Genomic DNA, 24,728 nt, shown 5'->3' with positions numbered 1-24,728 from the left:
GGATGGCAGAGGAGCTGGCATGGGTTGGCTGGCCCAGCATAGCTCAGCCTGGCATGTTTCAACTGGGTTGGCATGTTATGCCTGGCTCAACTCAGCATGGCATGGCCAGGGACCTGACCTGGTTTAGCTCCACTTGGCCTGGACTGTTTTTTCTCAGCGCAGTTCAGCTTGGCTTGATGTGGACTAGCAGGTCAAGGGTGGTTCAGCTCTACACAGCATGGCTTGGCCTGGCTTAGCTTGGCCTGGCACGATTCAACACAGCATGACCCAGTTTTGCTAGCACAGTATGATGTTTCCAGGACCAGCACCATTAGGACTAGCTCAGCACAGCTCAGTCTGGTACAACACAGCTCAGCTTGGCACAGCTCAGCCCAGCCTGGTGGTAATGTGCAGCCGGCAGTTTGGCAGCATTCACACGGGTATGAGGGCTGCCTTCTGAGGTGGCAGCGGAGTGATGAGTTAGAAGGCTCCCTGTGGCACCTCTCCCTGACAGCCTGAGCCCTGTTGGCCACAGGCAGGCATGCACTGCTGGCTCCTGTCTGGCTTGCCCACTCTGGCCCTGTCAGTGTCCTGCCAGGCACCCTGAGGTGTGTGTGGCAGTGCTTCAGCTCTGCCATCCCCCACCGAGCCCAGGGCGGATTGTCGAGCCCCCTTGGGGAAACTGAGGCAGTGGAAGGAGGTGACGGGTGGCAGCTGGGAGCGGTGGGAACAGATCGACGCTAGTTGCCCGGGAAGCCCGGGAGTCCTGCTCCTCCCCTTCCCGCCCGGGGCTCCGACACTTACTCATCTCCTTCCAGACAGCCCAGCCGACCCGGAAAGCTCTGCCCTGCCAGCACTGTCCATGGCCCAGCTGCCTGCAGCCTGGGCGGGTGCTGCACCATGGCCCAGGGGGTGGGTTCGGTGTGCCAGGTTGGCGAGCTACCCGAGGGGTTGCTCGAGGGCAGGACCCCTCGAGGTTTTTTTTGGCAGTTCTCATCTACCAACACCTGCCTTAAACCCTTGCCCAGTCCTGCCAAGTTGGAGGCAGCCCAGGACACGTTCCCTGCACTGGAGCCCACTCAGCAGCAATGCATGGTCCCCTGACCTGACTCTCCTGCTCTCCCCTGCTTGCCAGGCCAACCCCTCATGGCCAGCTCCTGCCATGCCTGGACTTTTCCCAGCCCACCAATGGGCTCGGTTGCCCCTGTGCCCTTTCCCAAATGAGTAACTAGGGCTGCCCGGCCAGGCGTGAGGGCTCTGCACCCTGGCTTGTCACATGGCCTCACACCCCATTAAGCACCACATCCCTACCCTGCCCCAGCACCCCCCACATGGCCCTCCCAGCGTTTACTGCTCCTCTTGGCTGGCACTGGGAAGCACCTAGAGCAAGGCAGGTAGCAACACACCTCAGTGGTTCTCAAACAGAGTGCCCACCCCCTCAGCATCTTCCATCCCAACATGAGAGTTACAGTGCCCTATGGGGCTTGGCACCACACCAGGTGCTCTGCTGGGGGCATGGGCCACCACTGTCCACACCTCATTCTGTGGTGCACTCATGGATCTTGCCTCAGGCAAGGGCGACAGAGAGGTGTCAGGGCTGGGAAGAACTGTCCCAAGTAAGGGCAATGTCTCAAATGACCCATGCCAGCAAGAGGGTGGGAATCACCATTATAACCCCTTGGCCTGCTGCAGGCACTGGCAGAAAGACCTTGGAGCTTGGACAGCCAAACCTACATTGCAAATGTGTGGTGACACCAGCACGGTGATGCCTGCAGGGTTGGTACCAGCAGTTGACCTGCCCACACTGAGCGTCGCTGGGCTCTGGGTTGCTTTGCCCACCCACGTACCTCAGTGCTATGGTCGCTGGGTCTGATGCCCATCTCTCAGCTGGGGAAAGTGAGGCACTGGGCAGCTTGGCTGTGCCTAAAGGCTAGTCTGGAAGCAGCCCTCCAGGCTCTGTGGCTACTCTGGGAAGCACACATCAGCTTGTAGCAATGGGCATAAAGGTGCCAAGCTCTCTGTCAGAGATTGGCAGAGGGCAGAGGCAAGCTGGAGTGGCTCACCACAGCAGACCACACCAGCACACTCCAGACCCCAGCTCTTCTCCTCAGACTCAGGAGCTCCTAGCCCTTTAAACCCTGACTAGGGCCATGCCTTTAAAATGGACCCTGGAAGCTAGAACTTCTTACTCTGCAGGAGGAGGCTGACCAGGAGCAGGTGGGCTGAGCAAGCTGGTCCTTCCCACACACCCCTACCTCACCTCAACCCTGCCCTTCTACTTTCACTCAACTCCTTTCACCTGGTACTTTTACAGCCCCTGTAGCCAGGCTATCAGGCTGGCTTTGCCCTGGTCTAGGTTTTAGTTTAGAATTTGCACCCCTTTTGGCATACAGAGCCCCTCTCCCCCCCCATCTTTCTATTCCTCTTTGAAGCTGAAGCAGCTGGCATGGTTTTCCTGGCTTGATAGCAGCTGCCAGCACCCTGAGGTCCCCTTTTGTTGGTGCCTGTGACCAACTCTGCCTCTCCAGAGAGGAGAAGCATGACTGGAGGCTTCCTCTAGTCCTGCTGCTGGCCAGCCCCACCTTACTGGGCTCACTTTCCACCTTTCCCCCCCATCCTTACTTGTCATGGCTTTGCTCCATCCCTTCACCAGCCTCCTCCTCCTGCTTGCTGTGCCCCTTTCCTTGGCTGCGAACCAGTCCATGCTGCTCCCTGGCTCCCTGCCTGCCGTTCCCCCACTGCCCCTCCTGCAGGCCCTGCAAGTGCGGGCACCAGGCAGCCGAGGCTGGCAACTGGGGCCAGCAAGCAGACAGCCCCTACGCTACATGCTGAACCTGTACCGACGTGCCGCTGACCGCGAAGGGCGACCGCGCCATGGCCGCAGCCTAGGCACCAACACTGTCCGTCTGGTCCAGGCCAGCTCCCACGGTGGTCTACCCTGGGCAGGTAAGGAGCAGGTGGGCACCAAGGGCAGTAGGGGGTCTTAGCAGAGTCAGCAGGGAGGGCTTGAGCCCTCATCTCTGCCTGCCTCCTAACCTCTTTAGTGTCTCAGCCAGGGCTGACATGTCATGTGCCCTTTGGGGCTGCCCTTGGCTATAGAGTTCCCCTTGGCAGCAGAACCAAGCTCCTTGCCCCCAAGGTGAGATGGGGCCAGCAGTGCCTTGGCTCATGTGCCCCTCTCTCCTTCCCATCCTGCCCAATGCAGTGCCAGGCTAATGGTGTTGCAGAGGATGAGAATTGTCCCAGCCATTCTTTGCCCTTGTCCTTCCAGTGAGGTGCAGCACATGGCTACTGTTTGAGGCTGCTACCTCGTGCTGGGCAACTGGCTGGCGTGGGCTTTGAGGGTGGTGATGTCACTGGCTCTGCTGCGGTGTGGGGGGCTATGGCAGCCCGGGAGAAGGCTGCCCTGGTGTGGTGCCTACTGTGCAGTACTAGGAGGGCACTGGCCACTGCTTCCCTGCAGGTCGCTGGTATGTGCAGCCCCTCACCTACCGCCTGGAGGGCCAGTCCAAGGCAGAGCACCTCCTCCGAGCTACTGTTGTCTACCTGCCCAGCCTGCCGCTGGCCAGTGGTCGTCTCCTTTGTGCCCTGGAGCTGGCAGCCAGCGGTGAGGCACCTGGGTTGCTGCTCAGTCCTGTTGTCCACCCCCACCACAGTTGGGCAGAAGCAGAGGTCACCCCTTACCTGGTGCCAGGAAATGGCAGCACAGAGAGCCTGGAGCTGCGGCATGTCTGTGTGCGTGCTGGACGGGCAGGGGGCCATGATACACCGGTGGCTCCCAGTCACCCCTTCCTCCTCCTCTATCTCAACGACACCCGGGCTGGGTTGGCCCCTCCAGTGGCAGAGCCCCAGAGACGTCGGCGTGACACAGGGACATTGGCTCATGATCTGCCTGGCTACCTGCGGGAGCAGGGAGGGGAGAAGAGTGACTGCTCCCTGCGCCCCTTCCCTGTCAGCTTTGCCCAGCTGGGCTGGGACCACTGGATCATTGCTCCCCACCGCTACAACCCACGCTACTGCAAGGGTGCTTGTCCACGCCTGCTCCGCTATGACTACCACGCACCCAACCACGCTGTAGTGCAGAGCTTCGTCCATCAGCTGGTGGATGCCAACGTGCCTCGGCCATCCTGCGTCCCCTACCGTTACAGCCCCATCAGTGTCCTCATGATCGAGCGCGACGGCGGCATCCTCTACAAGGAGTATGAGAACATGATCGCAGAGTCCTGCACCTGCCGGTAATGCCTGCTGCCCCAGCACGCCACCCCCAGGCTTTGCCTGTCCCTGCTGGACCCAGACTTCAGAGTTTGTATGGCTCTGCCTGGCGCGGGTTCATCCCCTCTCTCTGTGCAACACTACTCTGTGGGAAGGTTTTACAATGGCGGTTTTATGTAAATTGTAGGTTTTTAAAGGCAGGAGCCTATGCTGGGGCAGTTGCCCTATGGCATCTGTCCTTCCTGCAGCCCCAAAGCCGCTGCCTGTTTTTGGGGGAGGCTTGGTCTGATGCTCCCAGAGTAAGGCTGGATCCCTGGACTGAAGCAGAAAGTCCTTCAGAGGTGGCTAGTGGTCTCTTGGTGGAGCCAGGGCAGGGAGGATGAGCAATGCTGCCTGTGAGATTCCTTTCCAGCTCATATGCACTGCATCCTGTCTGGTCTCAGCTGTGGTGACATCTCACCAGGCTGGGAATTGAACTGTGGGGGTGAAAGCCCCTCCTTCCCTGCAGTTCTGCTCTGGGGGGGGCTGTGAAAACAGGAGGGACCTAAGCTGACAGCCCTGCTCCCAAGGGTGGGGACAAGGCAGCTGCCTGCACAGTGCTCCACCTACTGCTTCCTCTGCCCCCCTGTCCTTCACCTCCTTGGCTTGCTCTCTAGCAGGGCTTGGGTCTCATCCCATATCAGGGGTTGGACCCCTGTCACAGTGTCACTCTTCCTTTTTGCACTCTTATTGTCCTGTGGGACACAGGCTCTGCTGGACTCTTGGCCTGTCCTCATTCCCAGAGGGGTCAGTCCCACTCCAGCACCCCTGCTGCTTGGATTTCCTCTATTTATTGCTGACTGTATAAATAAATAAATCAATGGGTTTTGCTAAAGACCATCTTGACCTGTTCTTGCTCTGTCCCTGAGGTGCAGCTCATGCCCCAGGACAGGGTGGTGTGGATTGTGTCACTGTGCAGCTACCTTTGTGCTTGCACTGGAGGAGGTGGGTGCTGCTCCCTGCTGCATGTGGGGGTGTAAATCTCATCTCATTCAAACAGGAGCTGGAAGAAGAGGCTCCCCTGGAGCATAGACCTGCCCTGAGACAGGAGGGACCAGATGTGGCTGCAGGCAGTTGCTTTGGTGAGGCTGAGATGAGAGATGCCCTACATCTCTCTATATCATTTATCTTTATGGGGCAGCTCCTAGGGGATCTAGGTGGGCCAATAAGATGAGTCTTCTTGGACTGTCTGTCACCATGGCCAAGTTACTTGGCTGCCATGGTTATTTTGGGAAGGTGTCTACAGGCAAGCCTACCTGTTGCTGGGCACTGTGCCCTGTGTTTACAAAGCTAGAGCAAAGTTCCCCTTCACTGAGCAGTGAGGCATAGCTAGCAGCAGTAATCCTTGCCCACAGTGTTTGGTGGCACTGCCACCTGGCAGCTGGGTACTGCCTCTGCATCCCCAGTCTTGCCAGGGTCTGATCCCTTGCTTGGCCTTCAGCTTCATCTGTTATTACTGGTATGGGGATGTTTTAGCACCCACTTGCTCCTGTAGGTCCTGCCCCTACTCACCAGCCCCAGAATTGTCCCCACTCTGACAGAGTGAGTAGCCATAGAACTCCAGGTTCCTCCTCTGCTCCTTGTGCTCAGTTGGCCACATCCTGGCTGCCTCTAGCCAGGAGGCTCTGGCAAGGGGCACATCTTCTGGAGTTTTGGGTTTTTTTAAGCTTGTGGTCTTGACCCCAGGGAGAAGACTTTCTGTTGTCAATCATTAAGCATGTGGTGTTGACTCTCCAGGCAAGTGATGATGAAAGGCATGGGAACTAGGCATACTTCCAGTCCTGGGCACCACTGCATGCCAGTGTTTGGTGCTGCCCCTGGCAGGGACCCTTTGGAGCTGATGGTTGTCCAGAGATGGATGGGCATTGGGGTTTGCCTGTCCCAGCATTGTGTCCTCGTGAACACTGTACTGGTGGGCTCTTGTACTTGTTGGGCTGAGTGTCTTCCTGGGGTACCCTCTGATGCCAAGGGGCTGCCCAAGCAGTGTGATCTCCTCTGTGCTGGTGGTGTGGCAGGCCCTGCCAAAGATACGCAGGAGTAGTTCAGGGAAAGAACTGTTGTCCTTGGCTGACCCTCGTGCTGTGCCTGTGTCAGCTCTGAGGCTGCCAGAGCAGAGCTAGGTGGAGAGTGCAGGACTCCTGCTGCACCCTGAGGGGTGGCTCTTCCTGGAAGTCTCAAAGCTATACTCATTCCTCAGGCAGAGCCTGGCACCCCATTGTTGCCAGCCTTATGGGGAGCACCAGGAGCCTCAGCTTTGGGGACATGCCCTCAACCCACACTCTGAGGCAGAGGTCTTGCCTGTGGGACTGTTGCCTATATTGGTGGCTGCTGCCCATGCTGGGGGCTGCAGCAGCCTCCTGCTCTCCCTCCCTCAGGGAGACCAGCCAGTGCATCCCTGCCCCTTCTTGCCCCACTCCCAGCCCCTTTTCCTGCTCACCCAAAATCCACCCTGAAGCTTTGTTCTGTCTCTTGCAGATTCAAACTCGCTCTCTTTCCTCCTGCTCATCCTAGGTGGGCACTGGCATCTCTCATGCTCCATTCTCTGAGGTGACGCTGAGCAGGAGGGAGTTAACTGCCCCACGTGTCCTAGCAGCATGGGGGCAGTGGATGTGGAGCTCACTCAGCTGTGAAGCACAACTGTCCCCTGGGCACTCTGCTGGGGGCTGTAGCCAGAGGAAGCTGGTGATGCCCGGGCACTGGATGACCCGTAGAGGTGTTGGCAGCCCATAGCTGCGGTGGGGGTGGGGGGTGGCAAGGAGCTGTCTGGCCGCATTGGGCAGCTCAAATATTTGTGCAGGGCCATGACCCAGGAGAAGCCCAGCAGGGGCACTAGATGGCTGGAGCCAGCAGCACCGCGGCAGCCTCAGTTCCTGGGGTACCAGGCGCAGGCTGGGATGGCAGGGCCAGCTGGGGCCCTTTGTGCCCCCCGGGCACCACCATCAGCCTGGCGCTGCTCCTCTCCTTCCTCATATTTCTCTCTAGCTCTCTTCAGGTGGGTCCAGGCACAGAAGGGGGGCGCTGGGTGCCAGGAGACTCTGCACTCTCCCCCTCACCCCATCTGCCCCTCTGGGTGCTACAGGAGCCCCAGGGGGCAGGGGGACATGCAGCTCCCCGGCTGCCCCGCATGACACCCTTCTGGAGGATGGTGGGGAGCAGACCTCTGGGTGCCCACTGCCGGCACAGCCTCGACTGTGTCACCAGGGCGTGCAGGTAAGTGAGGATCCCTGTTTGTCCCCCTAACCCATGTCTCTGAGCCCCTGCATCTCTATTTCCACAGCATCTGCAACTCTGGGACACTTGATGCATCCTAATGTCCCGATCTGTAGGGACCCTACAAGTACCCCAACTTTATCAGCCTCCTTATTTGTAGGAGTTCTCCATCCTGGGACCCTTCACCCCTATGCCCCTCTCTGCTTCTCTAAGTCCAGATAGTTGCTGTGCACACCAGTTTTGGTGTTCTCCAGCCTGTGCCTGACATCCAGCAGAGCACAGCTTTGCACCGCACTCTGGGGTGTCCCTAGTCCAGGAGTATCCCCCCTCCAGCGTCCCTGGCACAGCATTCACAGCTGTTCTGCTCCACAGGGCTGGGCGATGTGCCTCACCACAGTACAAGTGCTGACAGCCACCGGCAACCCCAGGAAAGCCTGCACAGAGACCACGGGAGACTCGGCAGCGCCACACCACACATCCACCGAGACAGGACTGCAGACAGGGCTGGGCTGGGGAAGGGCTATGCCCCCAAAACCCTCAGGGCAATGCCATGGCTCCACCACTCTTGATGCTGCCTACAGATAATAAACCCACTGTCCCCTGCTTGCGTCCGTCTGTTTCCTGCCCCTGCTCACCTCTGCAAAGACAGGCCACCCGGGAGCCAGGGCCACGTGCACCCAGGGTGGCACATGTGCCTCCTGTCTCATGGGTGCTGAGTCCACCACAGCACCTGCTTGGGTCCTATCTGCCCAAACAGGTCCTCTGGGTGAGGGGTCCTGCCAGTGTGCACGTACGTGCCTGCGCCTGTGTGCGTGGGCATATATACGGCTGTGCGTGAACAGCTGTGGGTGTACACACGAGAGCGTGTGCATGCCTAGGTACCCCCGTCTCTGCCTATGTCTGTGTGTACAGGCTTGCACACACTGGTACAGGAGTCCCTTACACACACAGCCCTGCCCTGGGACTTGTGCCCGTGTGTCCGTGACTACGTATCGGTGCGTGTCCATAGATGCGTCTGGCCGCCCGCAGCGATGCACGACCTCCGCCCAGCAGGGGGCGCCGCCCTCCCCGCAGGGCCCGCCATGGTGGTGGGTCTTGCCCGTTCGGTAGTCAGCACCGCTCGGGTCGGGGCCGCCGCCGGCGGGAACCTCCGGGCGGCGAGGGCTGAAAGACGGCTCCGGGGGTGGAGCGGTGCTCAGGTCAGCGCTGCGGACGGCGACGAGCGGGCGGCGCCGCGCTGAGGGGCGGGTTCGCTGCTCGGACCCGGGGCGGAGCAGTCCGCTTGCCTTACCGCCGCTGCCGCGTCCCGCTGCCGCCGTCATGCGCAGCCGAAGTAACTCGGGCGTGCGGCTGGACGGCTACGCGCGTTTGGTGCAGCAGACCATCCTCCAGCATCAGGTGCGGGGGCTGGCCGGGGCGGAGGGTTCGGAACCCACCTCGCCGCGGGCCCCGGGTCGGTCCGCCGGCCGAGGGGATTCCCCGCCTGGCCCTACGGGCCGAGTCAGGTGTAGCTAACTAGGAAACGGGGCTGCGGCCCCACCGTGTGTCCCCTCTGCAGGACGCGGTGACAGGTCTGCTCCCCGCCGGCGCCGACCACCCGGATGCCTGGGTCCGGGACAACGTCTACAGCATCCTGGCTGTGTGGGGGCTGGGTCTGGCCTACCGCAAGAATGCTGACCGCGACGAGGACAAGGCCAAGGCTTACGAGCTGGAGCAGGTAGCGGGGAGCTCTCAGGAAAGAGGACCTGCGGTGGCCGCTGCGATCAGACTGGCGCTACCTGGGAACCGGCCGTCCGCTCCCGGACGATTTGCTTTTAGGACGGCCCAGTTCTGGCCCTGGAAAGCCGCAGGTGGCCGCGCAGTGGGGACGGGACGGGGACGTACCCCCAGGTGTGGGTGGCAATAGGAAGGCATGCCGGTACCCGCTCCTCTCAGAGCATGCTGAAGCCCAGGTGAAGGGTCCAGCCCCCTGGCTCTGGGGGGACCTGGGGACGCAGCCCTTCTGCCAAGGGCTGGGCAGCTGTGTCCTGCAGCTGTGCCCTACCTCCCCCTGCACAGCAGCTCGGCCTAGGCAGGCCAAGAAATCTTGCTTCTCTCGGCTACCAGTTATGGAGCAGGGCCCATGGAAATGTGAGCAGAGGCTCTGGTTACAGACACAGGAGCCCTGCAAAGGTCAGCGGCCAGCTGGTCCCCTGAGTCAGGGCTTCTCCTGGCTGAGGGGGATTAACACGGCTGTTCTCCTTCCTGCAGAGCGTGGTGAAGTTGATGCGGGGCTTGCTCCAGAGCATGATGAGACGGTATGGGCTGGGAGCACCTCTGAGAGTTAAGTGGTCTTCTCGAAGCCCATCTCTGCCGCAAAGACTGTTGGCCCCATCTGTGCAGCCTCTTCCAGCTTCCTTTGCTGAGCACAGGGAAGGCCCTCTTCCAGCGACTCTTGAAATAAGCTCTAACTTGGCATCTGTCCATGGTGTGGTGGAACTCCTAGTGCTCTGGGCTAGGGGCCAGTGGAGCCTTTGCCAGCTGCTCCCTGTCTTGTGGCCTCACTGGTGCTGGGATTCTGCAGCTCTTTCCCCTGAGTGCATTTGAGGTGACCCTTTTCTTTCCACATGGTGCAGCTGTGGCTTCTTCATGGCTGCAGCCTTGAGCTAGGGTGGCACATGAGACTGCAGTCACTGCGTTGGTGCATGGATGGGCTCAGCCTGGGTATACAGGATTTCTGGCCTGCCAGGAACTGCACCACGTGCTGGGCTGACACCACGGGGCACCCCTTGGCTCTGGGGCTGACAGACCTCTCTGAAGATAGAGTTTGATTAACCTGTGTATATCATTGTTCTTCTTAAGGTGGACAAGGTGGAGGCATTCAAGTACAGCCAGAGCACCAGGGACTGCTTGCATGCCAAGTACAACACCCGCACCTGTGCCACTGTGGTGGGGGATGATGAGTGGGGTCACCTGCAGTTGGATGCCACTCCCTCTACCCTCCTGATGTTGGCACAAATGACAGCCTCAGGTGACACTATTGGGGGATGCCGTTATAGCTCTGAGTGTGCTGATCTGTGGGGCTTTCCACATTCTCAGTTTGGGTGCAGCTTCTGGGGGCCAGGCTGCTGTGATGGTCTCCCTGACCTCACTGTTCTAGCACCCAATGTGGACTTGGGCCCCTCAATGTTCATCTCTTAAGTTTCTGCTTGCCTGAATTAAGCACCAGAGCCATTGGGTGGGAGTGGGCATGGGAGTCAGTCAACACATGACTCCCATGGGACAGATGTGCAGTGAGGAGGAAGGGTCTGGCATCCCCTTCTTAGGGATGCCCATGATCTTGAAACAACAAATGAGAATTCTTTCCTCTGCTTCAGGCCTCCACATAATTCACAGCCTGGATGAAGTCAACTTTATCCAGAACCTCGTGTTTTACATTGAAGCAGCCTACAAAACTGCAGTGAGTAGCCTGTTCTTTGGAAAGGGAGTGTGTCCTGGGGCTGCAGGTGGTGGGCTGGTGTCTAGGGGCAGCTGTGGGTCCCTCTTGTGCCATGGCAGGCAGAGTCCCATGTTTCCTGCTGGGAGCACTACCCGTGGGTGGCATTTAAGGCTTTCTGGATATGCTGCCTGCTCTAATATGCTGCTGCTTCTACTCAGGACTTTGGAATATGGGAGCGTGGGGACAAGACAAACCAGGGCATCACTGAATTGAATGCCAGCTCTGTCGGCATGGCCAAGGTGAGCTGGGAAGAGGTGCTGGGTGGGTGCTGGGAAGCACCAGGGGTGCTACGCTGCATTGTTACAGGGCAGGCTGGGCATGTTGAACAGTGGTCTTCCTACCCAGTAATGCCTTTTTTTCTTGTGTGTGGTTATAAAACTGTGCCACTCTGTGCCTCAAACCAGCACAAGCCTGAACTGGGAATGAGAAGTTAATTGAGGTGTATGGCTGAAATGTCCATGGCCTTCTTGGTGCTTGACTCCCTGTGTGGCTCTGGGGATGTGTTCAGATTCTAACCAGGGGTGCTGGGCAGCCACAGCAGGGTTTAAATTTGGGCAGGCACAGGGTGAGAGCTCTCACAGATGTGCAGTGTGGTAGAGGAGTTGATGTTTTGGGTCTTACTCTGCTTGCAGGCTGCCCTGGAGGCACTGGATGAGCTGGATCTCTTTGGAGCAAAGGGAGGCCCACAGTCGGTGATACAGGTGCTGTCAGATGAGGTCCAACACTGCCAGGTAAGAGCTGCAAGGACTTTAGCATTGCAAGATGAACTCTGATCTGCTGAGGCTGGGGTGTGCACAATGCCTAACCTGGCAATCTAACCACACCTCTTCCTTTTCTGCCAGTCCATCCTCCATTCAATGTTGCCCAGGGCCTCCACATCCAAGGAGGTAGATGCCAGTGTGCTCTCTGTCATCTCCTACCCAGCATTCGCTGTGGAGGACAGCGAGCTGGTGGAAATCACCAAGCAAGAGATCATCACAAAGCTACAGGTGAGCAGCTCTGCCCTTCTCTCTCTGTAGGAGACAGCTGCAGTCCAAACTGTTGTCTCCTAAAAGGAGAGGTCAGGAAGAGGGGGGCAGGAGCTCTCCTAGTATCTGAGAACTGTGTCAGGGGTGCGCAAAGAAACAGTCCTGTGCGCCATGGCCCTAGGCTGTGATGGTGATGCCTGAGCACTAGATGAGCGAGGGAGGATGTATTTGACTGGGGGGAGAGCACCTCTATGCATCTGCAGTCACAGTATAAGATACCTCATGTTGTGTCTTAAGCTCAGCAACTTCTTTCCCTCCCTTCCAGGGGCGCTACGGCTGCTGCCGCTTCCTCCGGGATGGATACAGGACTCCCAAAGAGGTAGGTGTCCCCATCCCCAGCCCTGCCCCCTGCTAGAACTTCAGTGCCAAACAGCATCTTTCCCAGATTGCATTTGTAGCACCCTCTTACTGGGTGTAGTGCAAAGGCTGTGGTGAAGAGCACTGGGAAGATGAGATCCCTGAGTAGCCCCAGGCAGCATCAGGGGTCTGAGCTAGGCTTCCCAAAATGCCAAAGCACATGGCAGAGGTCGTACATCCCACCCACTCCCATAGTAGATTGGCAGAGGTTGGCCTTGCCTGCGTCTTGGGACCTAGTAGTGTCATGTGTCTCTTAGGCTGGGGGAAGGTGGGACCACTGCCCTGCTGAGGTAGGCTCTTTTCTCCAGGTCTCACAGGGCTGCACAAAGCCCCAGGCGAGGGTTGGAGGCCTCTAGAGGTGACCATGCAGTGCTCCAGGATGGCCTCAGCTTTGTGGCGGCACTGGAGGTCACAAAGCTGCTTCTTCTTCTCCTGGGACAGCAGGCAATGTGGGTACTGCCACACTCGGCTCTCAGTGGAGCAAGTGAAGGCTTTCTTCTGCTGCTTTGGGGAGGGAAAACAGGAAAATGTTATAAGCAACGATCATATTTGATAGCTACAGAACCAGGAAATGGTACCTGGAGGCTTTCAAGTCATCACCAGCTGTCAAGCCCATAACCTGGTGGGACTCCTTTTGGCATCAGTATCTCTAAATGCTTTTCTGCTGCTCCTCTTCAGACCTGACCATAATAGGCAACATGTATGGCTGAGTCTGCCAGAGCCTGAGAAAAGCCAGCAGCATCTCCAGGCCGACCATCCCAGCGCTCAGGAGCTATGCCAGGGCAGCCATGGATTACTTGAGGGGAGCTGTGAGGCACAGGAAGGGCAACACTGCCTGCAGAGGCACTGCAGCTGACTGGAGTAAACAGGAGCTTGAGAGCTTGTGGCTGATGTGTGAGCACCGTAGAAAATGTCTGCTTCTGCCATCCCAGCCGTCTCCTCTGTGAATGCCAGCTCTCTCCCTCCTCTGTAGCAAAGGTAGCTACAGGTAGCAGAGAAGGTCAAGCACAGGTGCCTTCCTTTGTGTCAGGCTCGAAGTTGCACCATATGTTAGGAGGGATCCTGTTATCTGTCCCTGCATGACCAGTCCAAGCCCTCGCACCCAGCTGGGCCAGCCTGGTGGTGCTGGAGGAGCTGCTGTTGAGGACCTGAAGTAGACCAGGCAGGGATAAAGCAGACAAGACAAAGGAGATGCAGGTGTCCTCAGTGCAGTGAGGGGAACCTTGTGCTGTTGTACAAGGTTCTGGGATGTTCTCCTGGCTCCCTTTGCCCAGGAAAGTTGAAGAATCCCTTTGGCATCAGTGCAGGGGGCTTGTGAGGAGATGTGTGGAGGAAAAGATATAACCTGGAGGTGAAGCTGCTTTTCAGCTTTGTCTCAGCCATCACCCACAGAGAACTGGAAGGACATTTGAGGCTGGGGTCATGCAGGGAGTAGGGACATTGTCAGATCGAGGGGTCCTGCCACCCACCATCTCATTTGCTGTCCCTGCAGGACCCCAACCGCCTCTACTATGAGCCTGCTGAGCTCAAGCTGTTTGAGAACATCGAGTGTGAGTGGCCTCTCTTCTGGGCGTACTTGATCATTGATGGGATTTTCAGCGGAAATGTGGAGCAGGTATGAGAGGCAGGATCCGCTAGGCTGGTGCGAAGAAATCCCTGGCAAGGGAGGCTTACGAGGGAAGGATGCAGGGAGCCATGACTAGGGACAGGTCTCCTCTGGCTCTCCTCAGGTGCAGGAGTACCGGGAAGCCCTCGAGGGGATTCTAATCAAGGGGAAGAATGGGGTGCGCCTGATGCCAGAGCTGTACAGTGTCCCACCAGATAAGGTGAGTGGTCTTGAGCTGCAGTGGGAGTGGGAATGGCTCATTACCAGATAATTACATTTTAATCGCTTATTAACCCAAATCGTTAGTAAAGCCACACATGTAGTGCACAGAAACCTCATGGAGAAGAAGAGTGTCTTGGAGCTGTCATAAACCCGTGATGAATGAACTAACTGCTTTTTTATCTGGAATTATTTCTTGCCCCCATACACGAGAGTGCTTTCCTGACAGTCTGCTAGCCTGGAGTCAGATTCTTCTGAGAGCTTAGGACATGCCTGAGGAGGTTGTGCTGAGCTTCTGATCAGCGCTGAGGGTGTTTGTGTGGGCCTGAGCTGAGAGCAGCAGCCTCTTGGTGCCCACATAGCTCAGAAGAGATGTTCTCCTTGTTTACATCTGAAAGAATTGCCTGGTACTTACGGGGCATCTCAGTCGTTCCTGTGGAATGGCCCATTTTGGGAACACAAACGCGGTGTGAGCAGCTGATCTGTTTTGTAATGTGGCTGCCTGGGGCAGTCAGGAAGAGGGAAGGAATGTGCCTGGGATGGTTTGCACCCTCTGTGGCAAATGCTTTTGTAGTCTCTCATTTAAAGGCTTAAACTACTGGACTTCAAAATGCAGTGATGATGCTTCCTTCAGCATTCAGTATGTGGTTTCCTCCCTGACCTCCTAGCTTGCCTTCCAGGTGGATGAGGAGTACAGGAACCCCCACACTGTGGATAGAATACCCATGGGCAAGCTGCCACTCATGTGGGGGCAGTCCCTCTACATCCTGGGCTGCCTGATGGCTGAGGTATGATCACTTTGGTGCTGGGGAGGGTTGTGGGGCTAGGCTTTGATCTCTGAAAGGGCTACCCTGAGCCACCTGCCATGGGGAAATTGTCACCTCCGTCCCCTCAGGAGCTCTTAAAGGTGGGTTGTCTGTAGGCATCCCCTGTTCTACCCCACAGATGAAATGTTCATCTCGTACTTCTCTTTCCTCAGGGTTTTCTAGCTCCTGGTGAAATAGATCCACTCAACCGCCGGTTTGCGACCGTCCCCAAGCCTGACGTAGTGGTCCAAGGTGAGGGAAAGGGACCAGTTCTAGACCAGTGCTTAGCATGCCTGGGAACTTGGCCCATGAGGAATTCGTGGGGGTGGCTCTGCCTGAGGGGTGGCTGCCAGTGCAGCTAGACCTCAGCTCGGGCAAGGTGGGTTTAACGTGTGGTGCAAGTCCTTCCACTTCACCTAATGGTGCCCCAGGGAGGTATCACCTGCTACAGGCTCCTCTGCAGAGGGATTGAAAGCTGTCCTCCTGCCACTCAGTGGAGAAGGCTAGGGCGTAGTGTTGGGAGGAGCAAGGCCATCCTGTGCAGTGCCGACTGGTTGCCAGAGGAGCCCAGACAGCTGCCTCTCCATGATACAGCATGTTGCATGTACCCCTAAAGGCAGCACTGTTGCATCATTGTGCCTCTGTCTTGCTGCCTCTGCAGTGTGCATCCTGGCAGAGACCGAGGCAATCAAGGCTATCCTGATGAAGGAGGGCATTGACGTGGAGACCGTGGCAGATGTCTACCCAATCAGAGTGCAGCCAGCTCGCATCCTCAGCCACATCTATGCCCGGCTGGGTAAGCTGGACTCCCTGCTTCTGCAGAGGGGTCTGTCCTGTCTCCTGACACTGCTGCCCCACAGCTCTCTGCCTGGCTGATAAGGGCTCTGTTACATGTTCCTGGGCCTCGTAAAGTTCTTTGGCCCAAGGGGAACTGGGGTGGCAGGTAGTGCTGTTCAGGGAGATTCTGAAAGGGATGAGACTTTGGCATTGCAGTTGGGACAGTCATCCTAGGGACAGGAAGAGGCTCTGATCCATATAGGATTGGCCTGGTGTTGGCTGGAGCCAGTCTTTGTTCCTATACTCAAGATCTCAATGGGGGAAGCAAGGCATACAGCAGAGCAGGGTAGTCCATGGCTGAAAGCCTGTAGCACAGACAGGATGGCTGATGCTGGAGGGTTGGCAGAGCTGAGTGTGAGAGGAGGATGTTTTCAAGAGTTCTGCATTCCCTCATACTGAAATTCCTCAGGCATCAGGCTTGTGTAGGAGCTGGGGACCCAATCTGGGCTGAAGGAGAAACCTGATCCACCGTAGGCTGCATGAGCTGGCTAATTTAAGCCACCAAAAGGCCAAGAGTGACATGGGCGAAGGGGGGCAGGAGAGCAGCCTGTTACTTCCAGGAATGACATGACCAAGGGTGATGCTGCTGCTGCATGATGGAGCTTTCAGCTCTAGGAGCTGACCCTGTGCAGAGAGAAACTCTGGGCCTGCCACAGCTTCTGACATTCCCTGAGACCTGGAAGTGTGCTTGTTGTGAAGGTCATGACAGACTGCAGGTTTCAGCGAGAGTTTCTGGGGAGGGCCTGGTTTTCTCTAGACCCTGGTCATGGCTAGGGGTCAGATTGTCACAGTCCCCTTGTAGCTCTGCCAGCCGAAAACAGTGTTCTGGGGTACCTCAGTCACAAAACCATCCTTTTCTGTTGGCTGGTAGAACATAGGCCTGTCTGTTTGCTGCTGTATCCATTTTGTGAGGAGGCTTGCACTAAAAGTTCCTCCCCTGCCCCTCTAGGCCGCAACAAGCAGATGTGCCTGACAGGACGGCCCTACGGCACATGGGCGTCATTGGGACCTCCAAGCTCTATGACATTAGGAGAACACCTTTACCTTTACCCCACAGGTGGGTGGCAGAGCACAGGATGATTCCTAGCCATTATGTCATCTAGAAACTGGGCAGGAGGTTTCTCCACTGACGTGAACACTCAAAGTGTTCTTGCAGTAGTCCCAGCACCCAGCTCTTGGGAGCAGCCCCAGCTCTGTAACATGAAGCAGCAGAGTTGGTAGTCCTGGTTGTGTGTGATGTGAGGAGATGGTTTCTGATGATCAGTATAGCGTGAAAATTCTTTTCTCACCCTGACAAGGGACACCAGGAGGAGGAGGCCGATGTCAGGACAGGAACGCTGCTGTCTCCTGTGTCCAGCATGATTTGGGGATGAGCAGGGTTACAAGCCTGGCACTGTGGGCAGTGTGTATGCACTTGGAATACGCACTGCGTGATTTGGGTGATGCTGCTCCTCCTGAGCTGTGATGTTACCTTCTCGTAGTTGTAAGTGGTCAGTAGCTGCCCTGAGGGTTGAAAGTCCTTTGCTATGTGGGACAAGTTGTTGGTGCAAAAGAACACATCTCCTGGGTGCACTGTGTGGCTGGCCTGGCTGAGTGCTTGTGGGAAGTTGTGGGTGCCACCAGAGAGACTGGGTGGCTGTGAGAAGAGCAGCTTACATCTACTGTCTTCACAGTTCATAGACCAGCAGCAGTTCTACCTGGCTCTAGACAACAAGATGATCGTAGAAATGCTGAGGACAGACCTCTCGTACCTGTGCAGCCGCTGGAGGATGACTGGGGAGACCAACCATCACCTTCCCCATCTCCCACACCATGCTCGGTACAGATCCTCCAGCCTTGCAAGGCCTTTGGCTTGAATGACCCTGGGAAGCAGCCTCTGCAGGAGGAGGGGGCTGGGCAGACGCAGGACCATCTTGGTTATGGGAAACACGTTGGGACTGGAACTGCCAGTAGCATCCTGAGAGAAGCTTTCCACTCAAAGGAGCTACTCTGAGTTGGCAGCTGTCCTGGCAGCTAGCGGGGCTGCCTGCCAAGCACTGGTGCCTGCAGGTCAATAGGCATTTGCTGGCATAGAGGTATTCACTCTCAAAGCAGCTAGGCTGGGAGGCCTCTTGGGAGCAAGACCAGAAAAACATCCTCCTGTAAAAATGTTCTTGGGGTTCTTCCTGCATCTTGACTCTTAACTAAGACTACATGCTAATGGCTTTCCTAGACAACAGGAAGGGGAAAACCTGGGTGATCTTCGAGAGCTTGATGATCTTAGAGGTCTTTTCTAACCAAAACGATTCTGGGATTCTGTCAAACAGTGAATAAGAGGGAGCAATTAGCTGTGCAATGGTGCAATGACTTTTCTGGAGCAGCTCGCAGGTGTAGGCAAGGGACTCTGCTTTCAGGCCTTTTTTGCTCTCCTTGTATGCTTGAAATCCTCTTAGTGTCTTGAGATGTCTTTGTTGTGGTGTTCTGGCTGTGACAGCAGCACCCCCTTTACTGTCTTATTTGAACACCAGGGGCAAAGGAGGAGACTGTTTAGCTGCTGCTGTCTGGTACTATCAGCTTCAGCCCAAGGTGAATCTCAGGAACCTGGAGTGCATATTGGCCTGGCTTTCTTGGAATCGAGACTAGATAGTCGTGGATTTCCCCGGGTGGGGCTTGTAGTGCCACAGTTTGACTGTGCATCCCAGTTCTGGCTGATGCCGCAGTGCTTTGTGTGTCTGGATGCCTTCCTGGCCCCATGTTACCTTCTTAGAACCTGTTTGAGTGGAGGAGGCTGAATGCCTGTGTCTCTGTTCCCAACAGATGAAAGTGGCAGCAGTGTGCACCCCACGGTGCTGTCGACGCTGCGGAAGCTGCAGGATGGCTATTTTGGTGGTGCAAGGTGAGTGCAGCTTCCTGGGGTGTGGGAGGGGGTTGAGCTGGTGTCCTCCGAGAGCCTAGTTAGCGAGGGTACCTACTGGGCCTGAGTATCAGCTGTTGGGGAGCAAGCTGTGGAGGATACATTGGGGTGTGTACTAGGCTGTACTGTGCACCCCAGTGCTACAGATCTAACAGAGGAGGTGCAAGAGAGGACTTAACCTCTTCATGCCATTAAATCCATGGCTGCAGGATCCCTCTAAGAGCTTTTGGGCAGCCCTTCCATGCCTGCCTGTGGCTGGAGGAATTGCAGGCAGCTCAAGCAGGCACTGGGGCACATGCAAGTTCCTGGGTGAGTGTCGCTCCCTGCTGAAGGGCCTTCTCTGGATCCGGGAGGCAAAGCCAAGGGTACTGCCTCCCTCTTCACCTCTGTGTGACCTCCCTTCCTCTCGCCCAGGATCCAGACGGGTAAGTTGTCGGAGATCCTGACAACGTCATGCCGAACACACCTCAGCTTTATGGACCCTGGGCCAGAGGGTAAGGTCTTTGCCGAGAGTTACGAGCTCAGCATTGACAGCTTTCAGGAGCTAGACGCCGAGGAGTGGCTGCATGGCTTGCAGATAGCAGAGGATGGTAAGGGGGAACAGGCCAGCTGCTGCTGTGGCACGGCGAATCTCCAACTCACCTGTAAACCCGTAACACCCTGCCAGCATCTGCCACCACATGATTCATACATTTGAGTTTTCACCACGTTACTGTTCCAGTCTGACCCTTCATCAATTAACCTTGCCTGGGTGACTCTCATGGTGGCACCAGTGGAATGTGACTGAGTGATTTGATGCAGCTGTTGTAGTCCCTTCGCCAGAGGAGTTGCCCAGCTAGGGGTTGCCTCAGGGCTGAGGTTGGTGGACAGGGAGAGAGTGGAGAATGCTCTGGAAAAAGCTGTTCTAAGCTTCATAGGCTTTTGCTTGGGGAAGAGATGTAAGGTTGGCAACTTGCCTTTGCTCAGGAGATTTGCCTGAGGATTTTTGGTAGAGAAAGTGATGGTATAGCACCTGAGATGGTGGGGGAGAGCCACCATGTCTCCAAGTGGTCTCTGAGTGTTGTTTTCCTGCAGCCTTTGACCCTCCCTGGGCCGTGCTGCTTCAGTGGGTGCCAAATTGAGGCCTTGCTGCTGTGGATAGGGTACCCAAGAAGGCCTTAGGTCATCACAGTGTAATGGACCTGCCCTGCCCTGAGACCGTGGCAAGGTGCAAGTTTTACTGCTCCTCTTGCACGCAGGTCTGAGTACATCTTCCTCCTGTGTGATCTAGTGTTGGTCACCTTCCTATCATTCTGCTCTGCCTCTGCTGCTCTGCTCCTGTAGCCAGTGTTTGAACTGCTGCAACTCTGAATACTTACTTCTTTTGCTCTCCTCTTGCTTTGCTTGTGGTTTGCTTGCAGGCTGCTCTTGGGCTTCTCCAAGGTGTCTGCTTCCTCCAAGCCCCAGTGAGAGACAAGGCCTACTTGGCCTCTCTACACCAGTTAGAAGAAGCTCAATTTAAAGTTTTCCCTGTTGTCAGAAGCTGGAGCCAGGCAGGATGATGTTCTCAAGCCTGATGTCTGGGGTGCTCCTCCAGCCGATCTGTCAGGTGCTGGCAGGAGGCATCCCAACCAGCTGTTGAAAGAGCATGCAGTGTGGTCAGTGCCAGATGCAGTCTGCAGCTCACCTCTTAGTGCAGGCACACCAAAGATCTTGTCTGCCAGCTGAGGAGCCATGAAGCTTTACCCTGGCTGGAAGTGCATCAACAACTCTTTGCTGTACTACGTGGCCTAGCATAGAGCATTTCCCCCTCAGGGTTTCCCCCTTTCTGCTGGGCAGTTTCTGGCTGAGCAGAGACATAGCCTCTAAGCACCTCCTCCACACTGCAGTTAGCAAATTTGGGCTCTGGCACCCCTCATGTGGTATTGGAGCAATGGGAGCTGCTAAAGGCTGGACAAGGAGCCATGCAGGAGCTGTAACTCTTCCTCTAACTCATAGTAGATAACTGCTAATTTCTAATCAGGAATAACTGTTGTAAAACCCATCCCACCTTGCTCTTCTATGTGAGTCCTGCTTGGATGAGACCTTTGCTGTGCTGGAGTGCTCCTAAGTGGCCTCTGCTTGGACGGGCAGCTCTTGTGTGTTCCTCCCTTCTTTCCTGGAGGGAAAGAGTGTGAGGGTTTCACCACAGGCAGACTCTTCTGTCCTTGTGCACGTTTGGACCAGACACATACTGAAGCCCCATCACTTCCTTTGTCTGGAGAACTTGGAGGGAGCCCCAGTTTGACCCCAGCAGACAGCTGGTGAAGCAGTGCTGCAACAGGGGTGCTGCAGCTGCTGCCTTTGTGAGCCCAGCTGATGCCATTGTCTGTCACGAGCCCCACACTGTTGTGCAGCAGGCAAAGCTTTGCCCTTGCTAAGGCACAGCCGGAGAGGTCTCTGGGGTCTGGCGATGCCCCTCTGCAGAGCAATTGAACTTTTACCTCTTCTGCCTCCCGTTCCCGCAGACACCTACGACGAGGTTGCGCAGTACTTGGACCACCTGCTGCAGCGCACAGTTCCCCACTCAGTCCTCCCTCCCACTGCCCAGACGGGAGGGCTGGGACGCTTCCGGGCTGCCGTCCACACCACCCGAGACCTCATGTCCCTGGCGTCCAAGGCTAAGGACCTTCATGTCCAGAGTGAGTGATTGCAGCACCCTCAGCAGCTTTGCTGAGGTTGAGGCTGAACATACTTTAGGAGCTTTCCCAGCTGTGTGATGCTGAGAGCCCCATGGGCTGCAGAGCGAGCCTGTGCAAAAGCATGTTATGTCCACCACGTTAATCCTGCCCGTCAGGTGTCTTAGAGGTGGTGCCTGTGCAGCTCTCTTGGAAAGAGTTGAATGATAAGGGATGGCAGCTCAGCTCCCTGTGGCATTCCTCTAACTAGGTGGGCAGAGTCTACTTCTGCCACAGCTCTGCAGGGGATGGTGGGGGAGCAGAGTGTCAGATGTAAGGCGGTTTGAGGCCCAGCAGTGGTAGCTGGGATGGAGAAGTGTCTGCATGAACCTTGGCTTTTTCTTTTAGATGTTGGGATGTATGTCCCCAGCAAGATCTTCCAGGCATCCCAGCAGTCGGTCAAGTTGCTGAGTTCACCCCACCAGCATGACACAGATGGCAAGGTGAGCTCCATCCCTCCCAGACTGGCTGAGCAGTGCTGTCCTTCGGCTGAAGCCAGAGGGTCCTTGGTGGGGCTGCTTGAGGAAGGCTTGGTGTTTGGCAGGGGGCAGTAGGTATGGACAAGTGGCCTTGGCTCCGTAACCAGAGAGCACCTGGCATGGAGTGCTGGCAGTGTCTGACAGGAACATGGGTTTCCCTTTCCCCAGAGCCACATACCCTATGCGGAGATGAACCTGCCCCGTGATGAGCATGGCAATGTGGACTGCAAGACACTGGTGGACCAGCTGCGCGTCTGCCCCACACTGCAGGAGCAAGCAGACATCCTCTACATGCTCCACATCCTCAAGTATGATGAGCTCCAAGACCTGCTGGCTGACTGAGCAGAGGGAGCTGGTGCACCTATGCATGTGCCCCCACCTGTGGAGCCAGGGGGCTGTCAGAGACCTGCCGCAGGGCAGATCTCTGACCATAACTTGGCATCTCCTGTGCTGCAGGGGGCCCGAGTGGCACACAGGGCTTGACAGTGAGCCTGGCCCCACCGTCAAGGAGCTCCTCACTGAGCTGTATGTGCGGGTAGGAGACACGCGCCAGTGGGCCCTGATCCGCTACATCTCTGGCATTCTCAAGAAGAAGGTAGAAGCTCTGGATGAGGTAAGAGCTGTGCAGCCAGCCTCTGACAGGCTTGCATCCATCCGGGAAGAGGCAGAAGAGGGGTAGGCATGAGGCCACACTAGCTCTGTCTATCCCTGTCTTATGTTGAGGCCTCAACCCTGAGCTATTGGCGATTCTTTCTGCCCCTAGGCCTGCACTGACCTCCTGTCTCACCAGAAGCACTTGACAGTGGGGCTGCCCCCAGAGCCACGTGAGAAGACTATCACCACGTGAGTAGCTTCTCCCTCCCTGCACTTAATGGGCTGGTGCTGCTCTGGAGTCTGTGGGCAGGAGCAGCTCTGGGTGGCTGTCCCCAGCCTGCCTCTCTCCATTCTGGGCTGTGCAGACCAGGATATCCCTCTAGCTCTGCTGCCTCTCACATGCCCCTGAATTCATTCCCTCTCTAGCCCAATCCCCTATGAGGAACTTGTTCGCCTGATTGATGAAGCCAGCGAGAAGAACCTCAGTGTGTCCATCCTCACCCAGGTAAGGGGCCAGGATCACAAGGAATTCCACATCTGGGTGTCTGCCCTGGTGAGCAGCAATTGGTGATCTGCCTCTTCCGCTGCAGGAGATCATGGTGTACTTGGCCATGTACATGCGCACACAGCCTGCGCTCTTTGCTGAGATGTTCCGCATCCGCATCGGGCTCATCATCCAGGTGATGGCAACGGAGCTGGCACACTCCCTGCGCTGCTCGGGTATGTGCGGTGGGCACGGCACGCTGGCTTGGCTGGGTGCTGCAGTGCTAGGGGCCCTGTCGGTCAGGAAGGAGAAGTGCTGTTAAAAAGGGGCATCTTAGTGCCAGGACGAGACCCTGCATGAAAGTGCAGACCCTGCATGAAAGTGCTGCGATCAGCAGCTGGAGCTGTTATTGAGCAGCACAGGCAGGTGATTTCACTGTGGTTCTCTTCTGGCGTGTGTATTGGGTTTGCATGGGGAGGAGTCCTTGTAGGCAACACTTGGAATTAGTGTATTTCCTTGGAGGATGAGCTCCTGTACCAGTGCATCCTCTGCTAATAAAATGGGATAAAGGGTAGATATGTCCCAGGAGGGCTGTGAAGCAAGGTAAGACATCCTAACTGTTGTCTCCAGCTAGAGAAGCCACTGAGAACCTGATGAATCTCAGCCCATCAGACATGAAGAATCTTCTCTACCACATCCTCTCTGGCAAAGAGTTTGGGGTGGAAAAGAGTGGTGAGTGTCTCAGCAGGGTTGTGAGAGCATTTCTGGGCAAAGCCGGTGGCTGGTGTGGAGTGGGGCCATCTCCACGTGTCCCCAGCTATGTGGGATGTGCCTGTCCTGTGTGTTCAGCACAGCTGCTTGTGCTGTGCAGTGGTCCAGTGAGAAGCTGTGCTCTTCAGCAGGGTGAGCCAGTTTCTGGAGATCAGGACTGAGTCCTATGGCTACTGAGGCTTTGCTTAGTTCAGCACTTGTCCTGGTCAGACCTGAGTTAAAAGCAGTTGTGTGCTGTACTTGTGGATCTCCAGTGGTGGTTGGGAAAGTGGGCAAGGGTGTGCAGAGGTACCAGTGCTTGAGCAGTGACAAGGGACATCCATGCCCTGAGACACAGTACCCACTCTAGACCTCTTTTCCTCTCCAGTGCGATCGGTCGACTCGTCTCTCACCACCGCTGTCTCCATCCATGAGGTGGAGGCTGCTGGGGCCACCAAGCCTGAGCGTACTGGCCTCGTCAGGCTGAAAAGTGAGATCAAACAGGTGAGGGCAGGTGGTGCAGGCTGCTCCTGACAGGTTTTCTGGGTGATTTATGAGAGAGCAGGAGGGAGTTCTCTCCTGGGCTTCAGAGAACTTGCAGCTACTTCTTGGAACTACTTTTGGCTCTAGTTGTACCCTGGGGGATAGAATTGAGGTAAATATGTTAGTGGGGATGGGAGAATTGCTCTGGCAGTGCAGCACAAGAGCTGCACAGGGCTGCTTGAAAAGGTGCAGGGATGGGGAAGACCCAGGCATGGCTGGTGTCCTGGTGGGCCTCTTCCAGCATCAGAAACTTCATTTTCTTCTCTTGCAGCAATTGGATAAACGTAGGCAGTCTCTGAATGTGAGTAAAGTGAAGCCAGCTTGGTCTTCCCACAGCTTCAGCTTTTATCCCCCGTGTGCCATGCACCAGGGTAGTTTCTGAGCATGCAGGAGCTAAGCTTTCCTAAGCAAGCCCCCTGAGAGACCTGCTGCAGCAATGCACTGCCTTTCCCTCTCTGCAGGCTCAGGTTCAGGATAGGGGAAGGAGGCTGGCTTTTTGGGAGGAGGTCAGCATGGCT

General features: G+C 56.5%; 2 protein-coding genes across 2 annotated transcripts in view; both read left to right on the top strand.

The window, feature by feature from the left end:
* Positions 1-2,243: 2,243 nt before the first annotated feature.
* Positions 2,244-5,065, top strand: BMP15 (bone morphogenetic protein 15). The gene is made up of 2 exons (XM_064159205.1): positions 2,244-2,925; positions 3,443-5,065. The coding sequence occupies exons 1-2, from the start codon at positions 2,607-2,609 to the stop codon at positions 4,216-4,218; spliced, it is 1,095 nt and encodes a 364-aa protein (XP_064015275.1). The 5' UTR covers positions 2,244-2,606; the 3' UTR covers positions 4,219-5,065.
* A 3,460-nt stretch (positions 5,066-8,525) lies between these two features.
* Positions 8,526-24,728, top strand: part of PHKA1 (phosphorylase kinase regulatory subunit alpha 1) — a 22,154-nt gene continuing 5,951 nt past the window's right edge. Inside the window, 31 exon segments of the mRNA XM_064159204.1 lie at positions 8,526-8,838; positions 8,999-9,157; positions 9,691-9,736; positions 10,280-10,450; positions 10,797-10,879; positions 11,077-11,157; positions 11,551-11,649; positions 11,761-11,907; positions 12,212-12,265; positions 13,796-13,918; positions 14,034-14,129; positions 14,809-14,916; positions 15,108-15,186; positions 15,596-15,730; positions 16,721-16,756; positions 16,759-16,806; positions 16,809-16,828; positions 17,445-17,552; positions 17,554-17,590; positions 18,568-18,646; positions 19,079-19,254; positions 21,151-21,324; positions 21,709-21,803; positions 22,008-22,147; positions 22,296-22,452; positions 22,603-22,682; positions 22,860-22,938; positions 23,024-23,153; positions 23,548-23,649; positions 24,056-24,171; positions 24,482-24,511. Coding sequence (XP_064015274.1) covers positions 8,761-8,838; positions 8,999-9,157; positions 9,691-9,736; positions 10,280-10,450; positions 10,797-10,879; positions 11,077-11,157; positions 11,551-11,649; positions 11,761-11,907; positions 12,212-12,265; positions 13,796-13,918; positions 14,034-14,129; positions 14,809-14,916; positions 15,108-15,186; positions 15,596-15,730; positions 16,721-16,756; positions 16,759-16,806; positions 16,809-16,828; positions 17,445-17,552; positions 17,554-17,590; positions 18,568-18,646; positions 19,079-19,254; positions 21,151-21,324; positions 21,709-21,803; positions 22,008-22,147; positions 22,296-22,452; positions 22,603-22,682; positions 22,860-22,938; positions 23,024-23,153; positions 23,548-23,649; positions 24,056-24,171; positions 24,482-24,511 — 3,066 coding nt within the window. The 5' untranslated portion in view covers positions 8,526-8,760.

This window comes from Pogoniulus pusillus, chromosome 19 (genome assembly GCF_015220805.1).
Source record: "Pogoniulus pusillus isolate bPogPus1 chromosome 19, bPogPus1.pri, whole genome shotgun sequence".
Taxonomy (NCBI): domain Eukaryota; kingdom Metazoa; phylum Chordata; class Aves; order Piciformes; family Lybiidae; genus Pogoniulus; species Pogoniulus pusillus.
This window is presented reverse-complemented; position numbering and strand designations above follow the sequence as displayed.